We start from the raw sequence: 23,935 nt of genomic DNA, 5'->3' as shown, positions 1-23,935 counted from the left end.
TCTGAGTAAGAGTAAGGATCAATATGGTCTAAGGAAGAATCTAATCTCTCTTAATTAAATACTATTAGGAAAAAAGGAACAAAATGGTCTTAAGCATATGACTTCCTGAATTACTTTTGACTATATACAGGTAATCTGTCTAAACTTAAGGATAATGATTTCTTTTTTTTTTTAATTTTTTTTTTAAATTTTATATTTATTTATTTATGATAGTCACAGAGAGAGAGAGAGAGAGAGAGAGAGAGACAGAGACACAGGCAGAGGGAGAAGCAGGCTCCATGCACCGGGAGCCCGATGTGGGATTTGATCCCAGGTCTCCAGGATCATGCCCTGGGCCAAAGGCAGGCGCTAAACCCCTGCGCCACCCAGGGATCCCCAGGATAAGGATTTCTGAGAAAGATATCAAATTTTCACCATAATTTCATATTTCTTTAGCTTGGGAAAAAATTCCGTAAGAAAGTAAACTGGACTCAATACATAAAACAGTAAAAAAGTAATAGAGGCAAAGTGTCAGATTGGTTTCCGTAAGAATATATTTCTTATAAGTTTAAAGCTGTTCTTCAAAGGCCATTTCCTTTTTTAAGGATAAAGATGGCTACGTTACTGAAATTAAGCTGTTTGGTGGACTGGCAGTGCCACTGAATGCTAGTTTGAAACATTTGACAGCTGACAGGTGAATGTCCAAATATAACATGAAAATCAGTTTAGGGGCATCACATTCAATTATGGAAACTCAGGGCTACTGGTATTCTTAGGAAGTCATAGATTATTTATAACTTCTACTTGGTTAAACAGGCTGTAGCATATATTGCTTCTCTCTCATCTTATCCTTGCCTAAAGGGTCTCCACACTGCTTCTAGTGTCAAGTTTAAGAATTCCCACTAACCTTATGCCTTCTTTATCACTGGACTTTTCCCAATCCTCAAATACTGATTCATTCCTCGTCAAGAAGATATTATTCCCTTTGGGTGCCATATTTTTTTTTTTTTTTTTAAATAGCTTTGAGATAAAATTCATGCATCATAAAATTCAGCCTTTTAAAGTACACAATTGAGTAGTTTTTAGAAGAGTCACAGTGTACAACCATCACCACTATTTTCAGAACATTTTCATTATGCCAAAAAGAAACTCCATACCCATTAGCAGTCACTCAAGTCTGCCATCCCCTATAGCCCCTGGCAACCACTAATCTGCTCTCTGTCTCCATGGATTGGCCTATCCCAGGCTTTTCTTTTTTTTCTTTTTTCTTTTCTTTTCTTTTTTTTTTTTCTCTTTCTCTTTTCTTTTCTTTCCTTCCTTCCTCCCTTCCTTCCTTCCTTTCTTTTTCTTTCTTTCTCTCTCTCTCTTTCTTTCTAAGATTTTACTTATTCATGAAAGACACAGAGAGAGGCAGAGACCAAGTGGGAGAAGCAATCTCCTTGCCGGGAGCCCGATGAGGGACTCAATCCCTGGACCTGGATCACACCCTGAGCCGAAGGCAGATGCTCAACCGCTGAGCCACCCACGTGTCCCATCCTGGGCATTTCCTATAAATGAGATCATAAATACTGTGACCTTTTGCGTCTGGTTTCCTTCACTTAGCATAATTTTTCAAGGTGCATCCATGAGACAGCATGTATCAGTACTTTTTTTTTTTTTTTTTAAAGTAAGCTCTAGGCCCCATATGGGACTTGAACTCACGACCCCAAGACCAAGAGTCCTATGTTCTACTGACTGAGCCAGCCAGGCGCCCCATTTTTTTTTTCATGAAAGAGTAATATGTCATTGCATGGATATTTTGCTTATTTACCAGTTGATGGACACTTGGGCTATTTCCATTTTTTGGGTATTATGCATACTGGTGTACAAGTTTTTGGGTGCATATGTTTTTAGTTCTTTTAGGTAAATACTTAGGAATAGAACTGCTAAGTCATATGGCAATTCTATGTTTAATCTTTTGAGGAACTACTAGACTGTTGTCCAAAGTGCCTGTACCTTTGTACAGTCCCACCAGCTATATGAGGGTTCCAACTTCTTCACATTCTTGCTAAACCTGTTTTTGTCTTTTTAAAATTTTATTTGAGAGAGAAAGAGAGAGAGAGTGCACCTATGTGTGTGCGTGAGCACAAGGAGGGGAAGAGGTAGACGGAGAGGATCTCAAGCAGGCTCCCTGCTGAGCACAGAGCCCAAAGTGGGGCTCAATCTCATGGCCCTGAGATCATGACGTAAGCCCAAACCAGAAGTCAGATATTCAACTGACTGGGCCACCCAGATGCCCGTTTTGTCTTTTTGATTTGGCGATGCTAGTACGTATGAAGTGCTATCATTTTGTGGTTTTGATTTGCATTTCCCTAATGACCAACAGCCCTGAGCATCTTTTTATGTGTTGTTGGCCATGTATGTGTATCTTCTTCTTCTTCTTTTTTTTTTTTTAAAGATTTTCATGATAGACATAGAGAGAGAGAGAGAGAGAGAGAGAGAGAGAGAGGCAGAGACACAGGAGGAGGGAGAAGCAGGCTCCAAGCCGGGAGCCCAATGTGGGACTCGATCCCGGGACCCCAGGATAGTGCCCTGGGCCAAAGGCAGGCGCTAAACCGCTGAGCCACCCAGGGATCCCCCTATGTGTATCTTCTTTAAAGAAATCATTATCAAATCTTTTGCCTACTTTATTTTTTCCTTTTGCCCATTTTTAAATTGGCTCATTTATATTTTGACTGTTGTCAGGATAAAAATTCCTTATTAGATACATGATTTACAAATATTTTCTCTCACTCTATGGCCTGTCTTTTCACTTACTTGATATTATCCTCTGAAACATAAAGGTTTTTAATGTTGATGAAATCCAATTTACCTATTTTTTCTTTTTGTACCTATGCTCTTGATGTCATATCTAAGAAAGTATTGCAAAAAAGGTCTTTGGTTTTGAATATAAAAAGAATATCTTATCTTTGAAAATTCTTATGTCATTAGGGGCACGTGGGTGGCTTAGTCAGTTAAGGGTCTGACTCTTAATTACAACTTGGGTCTTGATATCAGGGTAGTGAGTTCAAGCTCTGTGATGGGCTCCATGGTGGGTGTGAAGCCCATAAAAATTTTTTTCTAATGTCATTAAATTATATATGCATATATCTATAAAATCATATAAACAAACATACCCACATCTCGCAAAACAATTAAGAATTCAGACTCTGGCAGTCCATAGGCATTAGATGGCTCTTCTAAAACAGTATATAAACTTCCACATGGACAAAATTCCATAATAAGTACTTTATGTCTTGTTGTTGTCTGGAAAAAAGAAATCACTAATTGGGACTCAATATAAAAAATAAGTTTTTATCATTTGCTAGTACTTACCTGATTTCACTTAAATGTAGAATCTACTACAATGATGAAGGCACTGTGAACTGCTTTACCTGGGATTTGTTAAATATTTACTGATTGTGATTGTAAATATTTAACAAATAACAATTAACATCTTTGCCCCCCTCCTTTTTAACAATTAACATCTTCTAAATATACAACACATGTAACAATTAACATCTAAACTCCTATTGGATTTGTTTTTTTTTAAGATTTTATTCATTCATTCATTCATTCATTCATGAGAGGCACAGAGAGAGGCAGAGACACAGGCAGAGGGAGAAGCAGGCTTCATACAAGGAGCCTGAAAAACAACAACAACAACAACAACAACAAAACAAGGAGCCTGATGTGGGACTTGATCCCAGGACCCTGGGGTGACGCCCTGAGCCAAAGGCAGACGCTCATCCACTGAGCCTCCCAGGAACCCCTGGATTTGTTTTTGAAGACAATCAAACCACAATGAAAGTTGCCTAATCTGAATTAGAAAATCACTGCTACACTATTATAATGGTTGTTTAAAAATTATCTTTACCTTCAAATACATAATAATACATTTAGGACATTAATCTTCTAACAAATCTTTTAAAACACCTGAAATTCTTCTCATGACAAGTCTTTTACTTCAGGGAATGCAGTGCTAGTCTTAGAAACAAATAGATGGCTGAGTAGTCCCTCTTGTAACAACGTTCTAGTCTATCTATCTGCATTTGAGCTACTGATTTGTTTTAAACCTTTTAATGTACCACTGACTATAAGATACACCATCAATTTAAGAACGGCTTTAGAGGGAAAAAGAAACAACCACCAAATTACATATATATACTGATTATAAGATATATGCCCATTTCAGGATCTTGAAAATGTGATTATGGAGTGTTAAAATCCAGCATTCATCTCCAATTTTTCATCCTTTCTCTTATAAGTTTTTCTACATATCCCCAAAACAGTTTTATAAAATATTTTGTATTTCTCTACTATTAGTTATAAGAAGAGATAAATAACTTTAAAAGACTGTTATTTCTAAATAATCAAATAATATGTTGACTGTTGAAAATTTGGGAAATACTCATAATTCCATCACCTAGAGAGAATTATGCTAGTATTTTGGTGCATTTCCTTTCAGTCTTTTTCCTATATATCAAATCACATTATAGATACATAACACTATTTGTACATAATACTGTATTTTCCAGATCATACCGCATATCTAGTCTTAATCCTGTTTTTCTCCCAAAGCATTACACACAAGCACGTTCCCAGGTGATTAAAACTTTGGTAAATCTCTCTTTTCATTACTGTTGTGTAGCAAAGAATAAATTTTATCCTATAAGGTAAAGCATTTGTCTGCCCGCGGCTACTAAGAGGTGGTCACTAAGCATCTGAATATCTTGTCTGCTAGAAGTCTTTCTTTCAATGAGGGCTTTGGCCATGTAACTGTTTAATGATGTGACTTTACAACAGGGGTTTTAGGATGTACATGTCTATCTCAATTTCCAGAGGAAATTGAGACTAAAGGTACTGACCTGAACCTCTGGAAAGGGCTAAACACTAAAGGCAGGCAGTATGTGATTAAATCCAATAAAAACTCTGGACACCAAAGGCTCAAGTGAGTTTCTGAGGCTAGTGATTTTCAGTGCATACTGTCATGCATCATTATGAATCTATGAGGACAAACAAGATTAATGTTTGGAATCCTCCTATATAGTGTCCTATGAATTTCTTCCTTTGGTTTTATTTTATTGTTTTTTTTTTTTAAAGATTTATTCAGGGATCCCTGGGTGGCGCAGCGGTTTAGCGCCTGCCTTTGGCCCAGGGCGCGATCCTGGAGATCCGGGATCGAATCCCACGTCGGGCTTCCCTGCATGGAGCCTGCTTCTCCCTCTGCCTGTGTCTCTGCCTCTCTCTCTCTCTCTCTGTGACTATCATAAATAAATAAAGATTAAAAAAAAAAAAAGATTTATTCATTCATTCATTCATTCATTCATTCATTTATTTATGATAGACACAGAAAGAGAGAGAGATAAAGTCAGAGACACAGGAGGGAGAAGCAGGCTCCATGCAGGGAGCCTGATGTGGGACTCGATCCCAGGACTCCAGGATCACGCCCTGGGCTGAAGGTGGCACTAAACCACTGGGCCACCAGGGCTGCTGTTTTTTTTTTTTTTTTTTTTTAAGATTGTATTTATTTATTCATGAGAGACACAGAGAGGCAGAGACAGGCAGAGGGAGAAGCAGGCTCCATGCAGGGAGCCCAAGGTGGGACTCGATCCCGGGACCCCAGGATCATGCCCTGGGCCAAAGGTAGGGGCCAAACCCTTGAGCCACCCAGGGATCCCTGAGGAGCCCCAAATTTGTAGCCAGCTGGTCTGAAGTGATGGTAGCCCTAGGAAAATCATTCAGCTAGTGTCTGAATGAGCGGAGTCCTGTGGGGACTGTTCTATTTGACTGTGTAGTATGGCGTCAAACTCTTCGGTCATTGGCATTAGAAGTCTTGAACAGGGGATCCCTGGGTGGCTCAGCGGTTTAGCGCCTGCCTTTGGCCCAGGGCGTGATCCTGGAGTCCCGGGATCAAGTCCCAGGTCAGGCTCCCGGCATGGAGCTTGCTTCTCCCTCTGCCTGTGTCTCTGCCTCTCTCTCTCTCTGTCTATCATAAATAAATAAATAAATAAATAAATAAATCTTAAAAAAAAAAAAAAAAAGTCTTGAACAAACTTGGCAGTGTGGAGGACTACTCTCTTAACCTTGAGCACAACAAACTGCATAACTATCCATCACATATTCTTTTTTCTTTTTTTCCATCACATATTCTAATTTATTTTACCACTCTTTATTATAAATAGGGCAGTAATGAACATCTTTGTGCATAAAACTGTAATTTACATTTCTGATTAGTTCCTAAGAAGTACTCACTAAAAATGAAATCAGTATAAGGAATACAAACTGCCAAACTATTATTCAAAATGTATGATTTTATTGATTACTCATATCTAAAGGGATTAAACTACATTCCTATTTCCATTACTTCTTGAGAATTTTCCTAATGACATTCTTATTTTCACTGTTTCTCCTTAAAGTCAATTCTTTTACATACTATATTAACTTATATAGTATATACTTTATATACTGTATTGATTTCTGGATTCTTCTTTTATAAAGCCTTCTTTGTATTGTTTGATTTGCTCCTTTTATAATTATGTCAATTTAACTTCACCTAGTTTTTGGTTTTAGTAAAAATACTGATAACCATATTCTTTTCTTTTTTTAAAAAAAAAAGATTTATTTATTTATTGAGAGAGAGAGAGAGAGAGAGAGGCAGAGACACAGGCAGAGGGAGAAGCAGGCTCCATGCAAGGAGCCAGATGTGGGACTTGATCCCGGGTCTCCAGGATCACACCCCGGGCTGTAGGCGGTGCTAAACAGCTGCGCCACCAGGGCTGCCCTGATAACCATATTCTTTACTCTTAGTTCTTATACTACTTTTTTGGATTCCATGATACTTCATTTCCATTGTTTTATCTCTTCAAGAATCTTTGATGACAGAGTGTTTGGTTATATGAGCTCTCATTTTCACCATTTAAAAAAACTCATTGTTTATAAAACAATTTTTTATATTAGGTCATACCTCCTGGATTGCAATAACTACAACAAATAGGACAAGATTACCTAAAACTTGATTACTTACCTCCTCTTCAATAGCAAATAATTTGACAATATTTTTGTGATTGAGTTTTTTTAACACTTCAAATTCTCTCATTTGAACATCCACTGGACGAAGGAAGCTTATGTTATTAAACACTTTGATAGCAAATAAGTCACCAGTTTTCTAAAAAAAAAAAAAAAAAGAGAGAGAGAGAGAGAAAGGTCTTATTTATTTATAATATTATAATGAAGATTAAAAAAATACTATTAGAATTAGCTATAACAATTTATTTGTCTTATAGAACACCCAAATATTTTTCAGCATAGGTAATTATAGTAGGGCTCTTGATTTCCTTTTAAAGTTAAAAGCATGCAACTCTTGATCTCAGGGCCGTGAGTTCAAGTACCACATTGGGCCTACAGCCTACTTAAAAATAAGTAAATAAAAGTTAAAAAAAAGAAAAAAGAAAAGAAAAGCTTCCACTATGATACCTGAGGCAAAGACAGCCATTTACATATAAGAAGAACTCAAAAAAAAAAAAAAAAAAGAACTCTAATAATACCAGATGTGAGAGTATATTTTATTTTTATTGTATTTTTTTGAGAGTATATTTTAGATAAGAAAGTCAGATAAGAAACTCAGAAGGGTTTCTCCAGGGCCTAATAATTTAAAAACTAAACAAAACAGCAAAAGAGATATTGAAAACAATACTCCATATATGAAATTTCACTAAGAAACTCAAGGTAATGAAATTAACTGTTAAGAAACACTCGAGAGCACCCGGGTGGTGCGGTTTCAGCTCACGATGTCATGGGTCCTGGAACTGAGCCCTGTATCAGGCTCTGCGCTTGGTGGGGAATCTGCCTGAAGATCTTCTCCCTCTGCTCTCCCCCCTGCATGAGTGTGCTTTCTCTCTTAAATAAATAGAAATCTTTAAAAAAAAAAAAAAAAAAAGAGACACTCCCTAGCTGCAATACTGTATGTGTAGATGTGTTATGTGGAAGTAGGAGCTGAATTCAAGTAGCTTATCCTCCTTGGATTGCATCACTGCTGCCTTGAAGATCTTTCTGTGACTTCATCTAGATGACTAGGGCAGATTGTTTCTTTTCCTTTTTTTTTTTTCTTTTTAAGAATTTATTTATTCATGAGAGACACACAGAGAGAGGCAGAGACACAGGCAGAGGGAGAAGCAGGCTCCATGCAGGGAGCCCTATGTGGAACTCAATTCCAGGACCCCGGGATCATGACCTGAGCCAAAAGCAGATGCTCAACCACTGAGCCACCCGGGTGCCCCAGGTTGTTTCTTTATAGAGCTTTCTCTTAGAGAATCCAAGATATTTCCTTTTCTCTCTGGATGTAGCTACAGCACCCCACTCTTACTCTCTCATGGAATACTGAAATAGATTACACAGAAAATTACAATGCACAGCGGTAGCTGGGACTCTTAGAAGTAGAAATATATGCTGAATTTCAGGTAAACGTTACCTTCTTATGTTCTTCATTTTAACTTTACTTTAAGGCTCTCTTCCAGACCCTCCCATCTCCTTCCAATCATTCTAATCCGCAAGCCTCTCCTTGGTGGTCAGTCCAGATTCTTTGAGTTTAATCTTACTTTTCCCACAATCCAAGGTTGAACTTCCCTGGAGCAAGTGGAAAGATCATTTCCTCTTTGACTTTGGGGATCAAGCACCACCTGCCTAAAGATATTTCATGGCTGCCTGTCAGGATCTCCGTGCTGTGCCTGCTTTGATGCCCTTTCCAAAGCTTTCCATACAGATTCACCACTTATAGCCATGATTACCTCAGAAGCTCACGATCCTTTTCTCACTTCAGAAACCTCATGATCTTTTTTTTTTTTTTTTCTTAAAACCATTTAACTGCTTCACAACATCTTGTCAAGATCACTACTTGGAGACCACCACCTATGTAATGTGATCACACTTCCCTCACTCTTCCCCACCACCCATCTTTAGACAATATGAAAATAGAGTAACAACCGAACCACAGTTGAACTACATTGTTTTTCCATTTGTTTAACCGGTATAAGAACACTGCCAGATGTATACCACCAACCAAGATTTTTCTTGAAGATACTTGTTTCCAACCTAGTCTAAAATTAGGAGATTCCTAACAGAGGAGCAACTGGAAAATAAGACAATGTTGCAAAGTGCCCAATGCCATCAAGGCTAGTATTTTGTAAACTTTTGTAGTCTATATCATACCTCGAGATCACTGGCATATGTGTGGGAATGTACTGTTCTCCCTTTTTCAACTGCAGTCACTGTCCCTAAGTCAAAGCATAGATGAGTAATACTTAGAGGATCTATGTGCATATGTATATATAGTCGACCCTTGAACAATGTGAGGGTTAGGGGTGCCGACCCTCCGTGCAGTCAAAAATCCACATTTAACTTAGACTTTCCAAAAACTTAACTACTAATAACCCATTGTTGACTAGAAGTCTTACTGGGAACATAAACAATCAATGTAAATTTTGTATGTTACATGCACTCCTACAATAAAGTAAGCCAGAAAATAAAATGTTATTTATTTTTTTAAAGATTTTATTTTATTTATTCATAGAGCCAGAGAGAGAGAGAGAGAGACAGAGAGAGAAAGGGGCAGAGACACAGGCAGAGGGAGAAGCAGGCACCACACAGAGAGCCTGACGTGGGACTCGATCCCGGGTCTCCAGGATCACGCCCTGGGCTGCAGGCAGCGAAAATAAAATGTTATTAAGAAACATTTGGGGGCAGCCCCTGTGGCTCAGCGGTTTAGTGCTGCCTTCAGCCCTGATCCTGGAGACCCGGGATTGAGTCCCATGTCAGGCTCCCTGCAGGGAGCCTACTTCTCCCTCTGCCTGTGTCTCTGCCTCTCTCTGTGTCTCTTGTGAATAAATAAATAAAAAAAATTTTTTTTTTTAAAAAGAAAGAAATATTTGGGTAGCTCAGCTGGTTAAGTAAGCTCATGTCATGATTCTAGGTTCCTGGGATTGAGTCCCGAATCAGGCCCCCTGTTCAGCAGGGAGTCTGCTTCTACTTCTCCCTCTCCCTCTGCCCCTGCTTCTCTTCTCTCACTTGTGCTCTCTCTCAGATAAATAAAATCTCAAAAAAAAAAAAAAAAAAAAGTACTCATAAGGAAAATACATTTACAGTACTATACTGTATTTATTGAAAAAAAAAATCACGTGTAAGTAGACCCGTACAGTTCAAACCCATGTTGTTCAAGGGCCAAATGTATAAATACAGGCAGATCAAATATCCTTCCTACAGCTCTCTTCCCTTTAACTTCACCATGGTCATCACACACATACACATTCATCAGATAAACTAGTAACTAAAAACAACTCAATGAGAGACAGCTGAAGGAGGTAATATACTTTGAATAACCAGTAGTAAATTTGGAAATTGGGTCATTCTAGGCAATAATATAAAAATAATATAAAAAGGTTTAACTAATATCATGGTTAAAAATTCTTAGTTATTAAGGGCAAGTAAGATTTTTGTGGGCATAGCCCTAAACCTTTGAAACTGATGTTACCGAGAACAAACATGGTTTCTCAAAATACATCCCTGGGAAGAATATTAGGGCCTGAATACTAAACTGACTCTTCACAATCTTTTAGTAAATTCCTATAACTCTCAAATCCCTATTTTAGGCTTTCCGACTATATTGAATAAAATACACTGTTTCCTTTGAAGAAGAACTTTAGCTTATCTTAGGGTAGTCCAATCTGTCCCCATTCATTCATTCATTCATTCATTCCACAAACATCTACAGAATGCATACTATATACAGGAACTTAAATGAAGGACACCGAGTATCTAAGGAAAGAGGACCAGAATATATGAATTATGCCTCACCCAATTTCTGTCACTGCTGACCACCTATCAAGCCATCAGTTTCCAACTTACATCCCTTCCAATGCCAAACTTGCTACTAAACCCAAAACTCTTTGTGGGAAGGAACTGCACATTCACTAAATCGATCACAGTGCCTGTCACATACCAAGTGATTATTAAAGTTAAGTTGAGGATCCCTGGGTGGCGCAGCGGTTTGGCGCCTGCCTTTGGCCCAGGGCGCGATCCTGGAAACCCGGGATCGAATCCCACATCGGGCTCCCGGTGCATGGAGCCTGCTTCTCCCTCTGCCTGTGTCTCTGCCTCTCTCTCTCAATCTGTGACTATCATAAATAAATAAAAAAAATTAAAAAAAAAAAAAAAAGTTAAGTTGATTTGGGTCACAGGAAGACAGTAAGATAGGGTCTCAATGTTAAATCCTGTGTCATCATCCATTTTTTTCTCTTCTTGGGATAGAGTACAAAACAAAAATTTCTAGGACAGGAATATCCAAAGTGACCACAATGGATTTGATAAAGGACCTAGAGTCCATAACAAACTGAATCAAGGAACTAGAACCTGTGGACAATTCTGGAATCAGAGGGAAAAAGGCTAAAAGCCATATCACACTTCTGATTCATTCTCTATGAACCAGAGGCTGTTTACAGTCCTCATTTCTCTCCAGAGGAAACAGCCCCTCCCTTCTGAGTGCTTATCTTCTGGTTTCCGACAGAACTGATTGGTAATCACAAGGCTACCGGAAAACACGAAGGAAAACATGAAGAAACTCCTCCTTACTAAAATATTTTAAACTCTTGTTTCTCAAAATAAGAATTTAAAAAGCTCTGAACATCATTAAGCTCAAAACAAATGCACAGTGTGAAAAATTAGTGGATTACTTGTATTATAAAAGAATGTTTTTAGTCCATTATTTTTCCAGCTTACTTTCCAGAATAGGAACTTTAATGACCTTAAATTTCATTTTAAATTATTTTAATTATCTTTATTTTCATCCTCCAGTATAGAATCTGACAGAAAACCTTTTTGGTTCTTGAAGTGCCTCCGAGATTAGCCCTTTTATTCTATTCTCATGTCCATTAACAAGTTCTGTTTACCTCATACCGTTTAAGGGTGGGCTCCTTGCTGATAATCTCATTTTATTGCAATCTACCCTGTAGGATGCTGTTTACTGGGACACATAGCTGTAGTACCGCCTATCAGAATCCTGTGGCTTGACCTCAAACTGTACATCTGCCTTCCCATACTTCTCCCTTGTGTGTAGCCCACCTCAGTGCATTGCCAACTTCTCTGCTAGTGAGATCGCTCGCTACCACAGAAGGACCAGGTTGGGGAAAGAAATCAAAAGGTACAACACTAATTTTCCTAGTCTCTTTTTTAACCAATCTCCTTTTTTTCTCCACTCCCAACACATAATCTGTGCTACCACTGGGTAAGTATCACTCTCTTTGACACAAGCTATACTTTAACCACAAAAACAGGAACTCTCTTTAAACAGTATAACCAAAAACATTCTGTCTCATGTTTTAGGACAAGTGTGCTTCTCAGAAGAGTACATATACAGTGATAAAAAGCCTTCACGGTTTTCTCTGAACCAACCTTATGCCTTCCACGAAAGACATTTGCAGTAGCTCCTTGGCCTAAAATATCAGATAAAAGCCACAGATGATTGGAAGTGCTCTGCATCTCGGCTTGGTCAGGAGATCTTGTTACGCTAAGAGAGAAGAAAAAATTTGCACATTTTAAGGGAATAATACATTTAAGGAACAAACATGAGCTATTTTTAGTCTCCAGGATGATCACCACTTATTGTTAAACTGAAGTGTACAGTCTCACATAAAAATCAGTTTCCAACAATACTGAAGGCTAAAATGCTGTGTGGGCTCTGAAAAAAAACATTAACCAATGACATCTTATATATTCGCTTTAACTCACTTATCACAGAACTGCAGAAATGTTTATGTCCCTTCTAATTTTATCTCAGAGAGAGTGATACTGGCCACTTAACTCCTTCAAATGTTCTGGAAGATTAATCAATGATGAATTATTATGATTATTTTTTAATTTTATTTATTTGTTCATGAGAGACACAGAGAGAGGCAGAGACACAGGCAGAGGGAGAAGCAGGCTCCATGCAGGGAGCCCAATGTGGGACTCGATCCTGGGTCTCCAGGATCATGCCCCCAGCCGAAGGCAGACGCTCAACAACTGAGCCACCCAGGCATCCCCTCAATGATGAAAGGTGAGCCACCCAGGCATCCCCTCAATGATGATAAAGGTGTTTTAACGTGACAGTGTAAAACATAACAGAAATATAGAAAATATCTTGTTTCTTTAAGGGCAGGGCTACACTAATGAAAACAACTGTTGCCACTGCAGAACATTTCCAGGAGGCAAAATTTCACCAGCACATAGCCTCACAATCATAAAAGAAAAGTGAAACATTTTTTTGTTCCTCGAAGGTTACCAACTCTCCTGAATTAATTTGAGGATAATGTTCCCAATACACATATTAAGTGTTTATTACTAAGTCTTAAAAAACAAGGAAAGGAGGCTATGTAGTATTAAGTAAAATCTCTGTAACCTCTGTTTGATTTTGCTGTAAACCTAAAATTGCTCTAAGAAATAAAGTTGAGGGGGATCCCTGGGTGGCTCAGCGGTTCGGGCGTGATCCTGGAGTCCCGGGATGGAGTCCTGCGTCAGGCTCTTGCCATGGGGCCTGCTTCTCCCTCTGCCTGTGTCTTTGCCTCTCTCTCTGTCTCTATCATGAAAAAATAAATAAAACCTTAAAAAAAAAGAAAAAAGAAATAAAGTTGATTTAAGAAAAAAAAAAGCATCCACCCCTACCTAGCCTTCTCCTTTAACACAGAAAAACTATTATTACTATCAGGATATTAAAAATACTTGAGCTCCACGTTAGAATAAAAATCAGCGTGAACTGTAGCCTCGCCATGCCCCCTTCAACCTGCTGTAGTATCAGATCCGGACAGATCTTCATATTCCTTTGTGGTCAGTCCATCAGAGCAGAGTGGGGTGTTGAGTGATGAATTAATTGGTGACTACCCATATTCCAGGAAGGCTTAGGGACATCATGAATGGCCCATTTGCAACAGGGTCGCATATTAAGACATCTAATCTTACCGCCCGTCTAATTTAGATGAGGAAATGTCACACGCAGCAATGTGGTGGCAATAAGCAAGAAAAAGGAGATGCGCTGTTTCACAAGTAAGGCAGACACACATATGCTGGTGGAGGGAACCGGGGGGGACTTCCTCAACTGTCTTCTCAGATATTTTCCAGGAACGAAAAAACCTGCCCCAAATCCTGGCGCTGAGATAACTGTAAAATGCAAAAATGGTGTCATTCGGAGCCTTGTCCCGGGTCATGAGTGGCAGAGAGAGACACCTGTGTCTGCCAAGGTGCGTGCTGCCTGCAGGGGATGCGCGCGCAGTCTCGCGACGACCAGGAAGGCCCGCGGGAGCCGCGGCGGGGCGGTGACTCAGCGGGTCCGCGAGGGGGCGCGGCGGGGCGCGGCGGGGCGCCCACTGCCGCAGCTCGCACGGGCCGCGGGGTCGGGCCGCGGGGTCGGGCCGCGGGGTCGGGCCGCGGGGTGGGGGCCCGCGCTGGCGGCCGCTCCGCGCCAGGGGGGCAGCAGCCGGGCTCGGGTCAGGCAGCGGCCGGGTGAGTCGCGGCGCGGCGGGCTGCCCCACACCGGGGCGCGGGCCCGCATCGCCGCGCGGCTTCAGCTTCCGGGCAGGCCCCCCGGCCGCCCCCCGCCCCCCGCCGCCCGGCCCGGCCCCGACCCCCTCGCAGGCGCGGGGGCAGAGCGGCGCGGCCCGGCCCGCCTCGCGGAGGCCGAGGCCCGTCCGTCGCCGCCGCGCGCCGACCCGGGGGTGCGGACCCGCGGGGGCGCGTCCGGGCAGCCGGGGGGGTCCCGAGGCGCTCGGCCCCGGTCGCCGCCCCGCCCCGCCCTGACTCAGCATCCCGGTTCCCGGCCGGGGGGGGGCGCTCGGGCCCTGCCGCCCCCGCTGCCCCGGCCCCGCGCCGCTCGGCCCCTCCGCCCGCGCCGCCCGCGCCGCCCCACTCACCGCGCCGGCCCAGACCGTCGCAGCACCTCCGACGGGCTCCCGCGGCCTCCCGGAGCCTCGGGGCACTTCCGGCTTCGCGAGCCCTGGCCGGGGGCCACGTGACCGACGGCCGGCGCGCGCCGGTGCGCCTGCGCACACCCGCCGGACCGGCCGCGGCCTCGGCGGCGCACACGAGGCGGGAGCGCTGGTGCGGCCGCTGCCTTCCCGGGGCTCGCCGGCGGGCGGGGACACGGGGGGGCGGGGGAGGGGGGGAGGGGAGGGAGCCCGGGGGAGGGGGCAAGGGTGCCAGGGGAGGGGGCGGAGGGGGCGGGGGAGGGAGGCAGGGCGAGGGGGTGGAGCGTGCTCGGGGATGGGGCAGGGGGAGGCCGGCGGGGGGAGGGGAGGGGGCTCCGGGAGGGCGGGGGAGGGGAGGGGGGCCGGGGGAAGGAGGCCGGGGGAGGCGTGGGGGGGGGCTAAGGGAGGGAGACCAGGGTAGGGGGTGAGGCCGGGGTGGGGAGGAGGGGCGCCGGGGCGGGGAGTGGAGGCCGAGGGGTGCCGCCCGGAGTCCGACCCGGGCCTCACCCTCCCTGCTCGCCCGCGCTCAGAGGGTGAAGCGGGCAGCCGCGCAGTCAGCACTTTGCGATTCCAGACCTGATTCCCAGAACTGCAAGTCCCGCCGCGTCGCACAGGCCCCGCCGCCCCGCCCCGCCCCGCCCCGCCCGCGGACGCCGCGAGAGCCGCCCTGAGAGCCGCAGGTGCGCGGGGCGCTGGGGAGCTTCCCAGTCTGCAGGGAGGCCTCTGTGACTGTTGCAAGGACTGCGGCTTGGGATGATCCACACGTGAACTTCTTCATGTGGATAGGCTCAATTTATTTTTATGCACTTTTTTTTGGGGGGGGGGGCGTTGTGCGGTAGGCGAAGGCCTCGGAAGTGGATGTGGACTGCCTTCCCGTCTCAGCCGTCTGTGGGCGGGGGCGATCCTGGAGACCTTGACTACTCCGGGTCCTGAAATCCTCGCGGCCGTTCCTTCGGGTGACGCCTCCGGCCCGCGGACTGCGCTGCGGCCTTTGTGCGCAGATGGGGAGGTCAGAGACTCCTGCGGGTTCTCGGCTACACTTCTGAGCTGGAAGAGGAGGAGTTCTCAGTGGAGGACGACAGGAAAGCCAGGGACGAAACAGGAAACCATGGCAGACGGGTTAAGAACAGACCTGGGGGTGCAGTCCCAACTCTCCCCACCAAGTACCGACTCCAGGCGGCCTTCTTCCCCCCAAGTCTGTTCCCCTCCTGTGCACAGTGGCGGTAACAAACGCCCACAGTAGTAATGCGTTGGAACAAAAGGAAGTCACTTTATCAGACTTTTAAACAATGTTTAAGTACTGGAACCACTGTAACAACAAATCCATTTATACTGTTTACAATTCCAGTTTGTTTTCCTGTATGTAATGCCAAGAATGAGATCTGTCCAGGTTCCTTTACAACAGGAAGACCTACAACTCAAAAGTTTTATGGGAGAAAATGTCATTAGCTGAGCCAAAGGCCTTGACTCACGTATTTACCACGTAAGAGATGCACACTGAAATACCACAGGTATTTTCTTAAAGGTAGAGCTGCTTGGGAACCAAGGAACAATCAAGACTTTAAATAAACTTAGGCACAGAAGTAGACCAGGCATCATAAAACCCTTGTTGGTGTTCCATAGTCAAGTCACACAAATCCCCGTCTTTGACCTCCATGGCCGCAACTGTCAAGAGTCACTCTTGAGACAGTTATTTGGGTGCTTGTTTTGGGGAAACTAAATACAGTACAAATAAGGTCATTCATGATGAAGCAGGGGTTCCTAATTGCTATGGTCCTCCCTAAAGCGCTCCGGGTAACTTCAGGGAAAGATGGGAACTATGCGTGACTACAGGACATGGAAGTTTATTTACTACTGCAGACTCTTTAATTTCCGTGTCATTTTCTCGTGGCTCTGAACATACACGAATCTTTTGAAAGGCCTCAAAAAGCCAGGCAAAAAGGAGCTGTCACCTTTACATCTACGGAACTGTATTTTGTAGTGACCATAGCTACTATGAAGCCTTCGTGGGCAGGTATGGTAATAAGCTCTTCAGGCTTAAATTCTTAGTTGTGAGGTAGCTACCACTATTTCACCCATATTACAGATGTGGAAACTGCGGCATGAAGAAGCCATTTAACTTGCTTAAGCTTCTTAAAACCAGTGACAGGCAGAAATGTTATTTGAACCCACTGAATCTGCAACCTGTTTTAGCTCTAAGCACTATGCTGTGACTTGTTAGTATACTCTGAAAAGTTAGTGCAATTGCACGAGATGTAATGATCTTTCCCAATGAAACGTTTATGAAACACTCAAGCTTTCACATACCTATTTTCACTTTATTTATTTATTTATTTATTTATTTATTTATTTATTTATTTATTTATAGTACTCACAAGTGAGCAGGGACGGGGAGGGTGAGGGAGAGAATCTTAAGCAGGCTCCACGCTCAGCATGAGCCCAAACTGGGACTTGATCTCATGATTTTGAGATCATGAACTGAGCTGGTATTAAAAGTAGGGGCACTTGACTGAGCCACCCAGGTGTCCCCCCTCCACATTTTTTTTTTTGAGATAGAATTTATTCTTTTTAAAGTAAGCTCTAGGGGCACCCAGGTGGCTCAGTGGTTAAGCAACTGCCTTCGCTCAGGGCATGATCCTGGAGACCCGGGATCAAGTCCCATGTCCCTGCATGGAGCCTGCTGCTCCCTCTGCCTGTGTCTCTGCCTCTCTCATGAATAAATAAAATCTTAAAAAAAAAAATTAGAATAGTTTTAGGGAGTTTATAGACCACTGAAGCCCATCATGAAAACTTTAGGGGAAACATGTGGGCCAAGGGTTAAAAAAAAACCCCTAAAATCTTGAGCTTTTAGAATTTAAACTTAAATGACTGTAATAGTAATCCTGCTGCTCAGTTTATTCCTCCTCTTAATTTTCTAAAACTAGTTAGTGATACTATTATTTTTCTTCTTGTTTTCTTGCATTGTCATGAATAAAAATGGGGGAAAAAACTTCTAGTAAACAAAAACCCACCTACTTGTAAGCAACATCAACACATAGATACAGTGTCCTAAGTAACTCCAATAAAAGAGGGAAAAAATGGATTTTAAATTCTATGAATAGATTGAAACAGCCTTTCTTTCTTTCTTTTTTTAACATTTTAAAAAGAATCTAAGAGAACTAAGTTGTATGTAACCTTCTGGGAGCATAAATCAATCATCTATAAGCTTATATGTGCAATTCTTTAAATGGGAAATCAGGGAGACAGAACAGAAGATTATTTATAATAATAATTCCAAAAAAGACTTGAAAGATTTCGCTACATAAAATTTATTTTTATTTTTTTATAAAAAGTGTGTAACACTGGTACCTCCTCTTAAATCAGTTAATTTATGAAACCATTCTCTTGTAGAACACACATTGGCATTGAAACAGTTTAAAGAAACGTAATGGCTATCTACAAAAAAATTATTTTGATTTGTTGTATTCCCCCCATATTTTAAGACTGCACACATAAAGGAAAATTAAAATTTTCAAACATTTTATATTTAGCAATTAAAAAAAAAGTACGCTGTTTTCCTGCTATGGTCTTTATAAAGGTTGTAATGTTTCAAGTAAAAAAGAAAAAAAAAGTACTAGGATGACCATGCTGTATCTTTTAACAGCATTTTTCTATAGAACAATTTGAACTGGCATGCAAGCAACTTCTCTTGTTGTCACATACCTGTATTCAGAGAAAATTACACCCATTTTACAGAAAAATCCCAATACATATACTGCGATAAGCTTAAAGCAATGTTAAAAAGACCAGTGTGAATGGCACACAAAAACTGCTTCTTTATAAATTAACTGGAATTCCTGATCAGAAAGTAGGCACAGGGAGATCCAGTCCTTAGGGCTTTGCTCTCTGGAAGAATACCTGTAAATAAAGTACAATCAGCACTGAGGTCAGAAGGTATCACCTTTCCCCAGAAGCATGACTCTAAGTCAGTAAGTGCTAGTCACTCTTTTGTAAAATACAATCAATATTTAGAACATTTCACATATTTCATAAATCCACACCTGGCACAAGAACTTTCTTTTCTGGACAATTTGAGAAGGTCTAGAGATACACTGACATTAGTTGGGCAACTAGTGAAAATATGGTATTAAGTCTAATGTGATGAGAATTCAAAAGGTCAGAGGAAAACACGCTCTTTACCTTTCGCTGACTGACACGCTGTCAAAGCTAATACTGAGAAATGAAATATTGAGGAAGAAACAAATCAAAGCTAAAGATAGCAGCTGTTATCCCTTAAGGAATTTACTAATTATTTTTTATCATAAAAAAATACTTGCAATTCAACATTTGAGACTATGAATGAATAGGCTAGAGTTTATGCTGGTGACTGGCCCAGTGTTGCCCACTACCTTCCACAGTTAGGTACATGTTTTGTGTGTGTGTGTTTTAATAAAGCTTTTATTTGTAAGTAATCTCTGCACCCAGTGTGGGCCATGAACTCATATCCTGAGATGAAGCCAGCCAGGCGCCCCCGTAGTTAGGTGCGTGTTAAGAGAGCACTCAAAAGACTACTGGTAGGCAGTAACTCACTCAGGACCATATTCATTACTGTACCCTTAGTGCCTACGAGATCAGACGCTCAGTTAACAACCTACTGACTAAGTGAAGAGAAGAAAGATCACTGTGTGAGCAAAATGAAGTCTTACAAAGAGGCTCTGCTTGAGGTAAGCCTCAGAGTGGGTAGGATTCCTAAAGGAGGAGGGCTGCTAATAAAGCAGAATTTTGGAAGAACAGCAAGAATAGCAAAGACTGTTCCTGCAAGAGAAACCAGAAAGGCGGTCTGAGATCAGAATATGAAAAACAACAAAAATTCTGAATGAACCTATTTTTATTTAACGGTATAGGTTTATGAAGAGTATAAGGGGAATGAATTTCAGAGGACTGTTCAGGGTTTTCAAACAGCTCAGCCGGGCCCCAAGGGAAGGGGTATCAGTGTGAGAGGACACAAATCCACACCGGAGTAGCAGCAGTGGAGATAGAGAGGAGGCTGACAGTGAGGAGGAGAGAATCTGCAAGATCTAGGGATCCACTCCATGTAAGGAGAGTAGGCACGAAAGAGGGAACCTCACTTCTCCCACCAAGAACAGTGCTCTCCTGGAGATAATGCTCACACTGAAAAGCTGGAATCCGGAGGAAGACTTATTTATAAATGCAGCTGGATGAATTACTATGTTTGGAGCAAAAACCTGCTACACTGGATCTGCGGTTACAGACACCTTTAAGAGAGTTACAGTTTCTGTGAGTCCTTTCACCCAGTTTAGTCACAGTTATTTAACAGATGTTACCTCCGAAGGCACTTTGCTTTTTTATAGGGAAATGGGAGTGGGGAGGGTTCCTAATGAAAAATCGTAATTCCCAATATTCTTCTCACAAACTCCTATTGGTTTAAGCCGACAAATGATTACTAGGGAAAAAACTGACAAGGGAAGATGTTATAGAACCAAAGTCAAAGGATGACACACATTTCCTCAGCAAAGGCCGAGACTTAGGAAATTACTGAAAGCCTCGGACAAAAGGACTAGGCAGTCGTTCATTAAGTCACCTGCTACCAATATATTTAGCATAGTGTTTTGTCCTCAAATTTGTTGAATGAAGGTAATAAAAACAAAGAGCAGTTGCTCATTTTGTCACACTGTAACTTTATTTTCAGATGGAGGTCTTTTGTAGGCAGGAAGAGTAACTCATATGGATATTTGCAGCAGTTAGTACAGTACCTGTTACATAAAAAGCCATCACAGATTAATGAATGACTGACTACCTGAGTGAGAGCAAGACAGCTGTATCTCGTGGGTTGTAAATTGTAAATAAGAATACCAAATACACATTTGATGCTTTTTGCCAACTTGGAGAGTTTTTTAAAAAATTAAAAAATTCACCCGATTAGGGGGCGCCTGAGTAGCTTAGTCAGTTAAGTTAATTAGTTAACTTAACTAATTAGTTAACTGATTAGTTAGTCAGTTAATAGTCAGTTAATTCTTGGTTTTGGCTCAGGTCATGGTCTCAGGGTTGTGAGACTGAGCCCGCATCGTACTCCATACTTAGCACAGAGTCGGCTGCAGATTCTTTTTTTTTTTTTTTTTTTTTTTAAATTTTTATTTATTTATGATAGTCACAGAGAGAGAGAGAGAGAGAGAGAGAGAGAGGCAGAAACACAGGCAGAGGGAGAAGCAGGCTCCATGCACCGGGAGCCCGACGTGGGACTCGATCTCGGGTCTCCAGGATCGCGCCCTGGGCCAAAGGCAGGCGCCAAACCGCTGCGCCACCCAGGGATCCCGGCTGCAGATTCTTTGCCCTTTTTTCCTCTCCCTCTACTCCATCCCTGCGTGCCCTCTCTCAAAATCTTTAAAAGAAAAAATTCACTCAATTTATGAATGTAAAAAGAGCCCTGATTGCCGAATCTGAACATTCTTTTTGTCCGTTTTATAATTCAAAAGTTTCAAAAATAGATATAGCCAAGTAACTTGTACTTCTCTTTTTATATTTTTAGTTTTCTTTCAAGTCAATATGGGCACATGTTCTTAAACATTATTTCTTGTCTCAGTCCTGTAGTTCCTATTTAATTACACCACAAACTGTAAAAGGAAACTGACATTTTCATAATATGTTCAAGCATGCACAGTGTGCTTAAGTCACTTTTTATGATCTTTTCTAAGAACTCAGTTGAAAGTGACTTTATACAAGATTCTGAGGTAGAACTAAAACTATAGATTTTTAGAAGCAGGTTTTAGAAGACATTCCAAAATAAGTAATAAATGGTAAGATTACAGTATGACACAGGATCTACAATAAGTATCCTCTCTAGGCTCTAAAATATTACCCAACTGTAAGAAGATATATAAGGTTTCCAAATACCTACCTTTAAGTAATTTTTAAAAACTTTAGCATCAGGCTGCTGAAGCGCTTGACAAAACTCCTGGGGGGGGGGGGGGAGGCAGGAGGAAAGAAGGAGAATGAATCAAAAGTATTAAATTCACTGTAATTCAAATCCAGTTTTCTTTCTAAAATTGTGATTTAAAAAAGACACATAACTATTTTAACCATCAGTTCTATATGTACAGTACATCAGCATTAACTATATGCATACTATTGTGCAACAGATCTCTAGAACTTTTTATCTTGTAAAGCTACCTCCCAAACCCTTGCCACCACCATTCTACTTCTGTTCCTAAGAGCTGGACTACTTTAGATACTTCATATAAGTGGAATTATGCAGTATTTATAGAATCTTTGTGACCGGGTTACTTAATTTAGCATAATGCCCTCAAGGTTCATTCATGTTGTATGTAGCATGTGACAGGATGTCCTTTAAGGCAGAATAATATTCCACTGTGTGTATATACCGCATTTTACTTCTCCTTCAACTGTCAAAAGGCATTTAAGTTGCTTCAAATCTACAGTAGTATGATAACTTATTAAAGTGAACCAGAACAGTTCCTCATCAAAAAAAGGTTCTATGGCTTTTTCACATGTAACACTTGTCAGATATAGGCTTTTGACACTTTTGAGAACATGGCTCTCCTAGACAAAGTTGACTCACGCCTGAGAAGGGGAGAGGGGCAAAAACTACCCTGCTCAGGCTGTATTCATCTTGGAAGAGTGGTAACTGAGCAGAGCCTGACCAAAAGAAAATGAGGTTAGTCTAATAGAATTCTGTAAACACTGTTGGCAGAGGTATATGAAAAAGGGAAAATTGGGGATGCTTCTTTTTTATGATCAAATTATCAGCTAGAGATATAATTTTGTTTTACTTAGCAATCTGGTATATTTCTATTTTTGATGGGCATTAAGGTCATGTGAGTAATTAGTAATTTACCTTTTTTATTAAAACATTACCTTACTTACGTAACAAATTATAGCTGAGAAAATTAATACCTCTAAAGATAAAGATGCTGGGTCATGAAAAAAAGAGATCATAAAACTCATTAAAAATGACATCACTCTTATCCAAGATAGAGCCTGTTTTTCACTTGATTTTTTCAATGTCTTTCATAAAATAGCATCATAACAACTTTTTAAAAATACTGTTGGTGAAGAAACAATTCCTAGCACCTACTGAAGAGATTTGTAATAAAAATTTAGATACCTCAATTACATCTATGTGCTACTGGACAAGTCTGGATAACTCAACTCATGCCAAGAAAATCACTAAATGCCATTAAAAAAAAATCACTTTGCAATTTTTAATATTTTTTTTATTTAAAGATTTTATTTTATTTATTCATGAGAGACACAGAGAGAAGCAGAGACACAGGCAGAGGGAGAAGCAGGCTCCATGCAGGGAGCCACCCAGGTGTCCCTCACTTTGCAAATTTGGTAAAAATTTAAGATCACTTTCCAGATACTTCACAATAGTTTCAGATTTAAAAAAATAAGCAATGATAAGCTTGGCATATGTAAAATGAATGATCTAGCACAAATCTTCACAATAGGTTGGTGAGTTGTGGGGCCCTTTGGCAGTCTGGGAGAGCCTACTGGACTCTCTAGAATGTTTTTTTTACAATTTATAATACATGGGATTACAAAGGAAACTAACTATAATGACTTATGGTTATCGGGACACCTGAGGTGGCTCAGCGGTTGAGCATCTGCCTTCGGCTCAGGGTGTGATCCTGGAGTCCCAGGACTGAATCCCACATCGGGCTCCTTGCGGGAAGGGAAGCCTGCTTCTCCTTCTGCCTGTGTCTCTGCACCCCCCGCCCCATGTCTCTCATGAATAAGTAAAATCTTCCCCCTAAAAATGACTTATGGTTATCAAAAACATGTGGTAGAGTAGTAAGATTTACTGACTCAGATAACAAGGTCCAGTGATATATCTTAATAACTCCTAATTTCAATATTTTGAAATATAGTTTGTGAGACCCCTGGAACAACTAATAAAACACAAAAACACTTCTGATTTCCACTGGTGACAACGT

The 23,935-nt window shown here is 41.5% G+C and overlaps 2 protein-coding genes across 9 annotated transcripts in view; both read right to left on the bottom strand.

Annotated features, from left to right (window-relative positions):
- The window catches only part of TBK1 (TANK binding kinase 1), a 40,489-nt gene extending 25,352 nt beyond the window's left edge, over positions 1-15,137 (bottom strand). Inside the window, exons 1-6 of one of the 4 annotated variants that reach the window (XM_072742929.1) lie at positions 14,928-15,002; positions 13,981-14,178; positions 12,439-12,553; positions 8,468-8,622; positions 7,025-7,165; positions 3,135-3,264 (exon numbers count right to left, since the gene is read on the bottom strand). In XM_072742929.1, the coding sequence (XP_072599030.1) occupies positions 3,135-3,264; positions 7,025-7,096 (202 nt within the window). In that variant the 5' untranslated portion in view covers positions 7,097-7,165; positions 8,468-8,622; positions 12,439-12,553; positions 13,981-14,178; positions 14,928-15,002. Of the gene's footprint in view, positions 1-3,134; positions 3,265-7,024; positions 7,166-8,467; positions 8,623-12,438; positions 12,554-13,980; positions 14,179-14,927 lie in introns of all 4 variants that reach the window. The other 3 variants (XM_072742927.1, XM_072742928.1, XM_072742926.1) reach the window with 3 other exon arrangements.
- A 3,136-nt stretch (positions 15,138-18,273) lies between these two features.
- The window catches only part of XPOT (exportin for tRNA), a 42,830-nt gene continuing 37,168 nt past the window's right edge, over positions 18,274-23,935 (bottom strand). For 4 of the 5 annotated variants that reach the window (XM_072742921.1, XM_072742919.1, XM_072742920.1 and 1 more), the window contains 2 exons: positions 21,877-21,933; positions 18,274-18,878 (listed from right to left, as the gene is read on the bottom strand). In XM_072742921.1, the coding sequence (XP_072599022.1) occupies positions 18,852-18,878; positions 21,877-21,933 (84 nt within the window). In that variant the 3' untranslated portion in view covers positions 18,274-18,851. Of the gene's footprint in view, positions 18,879-20,639; positions 20,735-21,876; positions 21,934-23,935 lie in introns of those variants that run through there. The other variant, XM_072742923.1, reaches the window with a different exon arrangement.

The sequence above is a fragment of the Vulpes vulpes genome, chromosome 16 (genome assembly GCF_048418805.1).
Source record: "Vulpes vulpes isolate BD-2025 chromosome 16, VulVul3, whole genome shotgun sequence".
In the NCBI taxonomy this organism is placed as follows: domain Eukaryota; kingdom Metazoa; phylum Chordata; class Mammalia; order Carnivora; family Canidae; genus Vulpes; species Vulpes vulpes.
The sequence above is the reverse complement of the archived record's forward strand: the minus strand, read 5'-3'. Positions and strand labels throughout refer to the sequence as shown.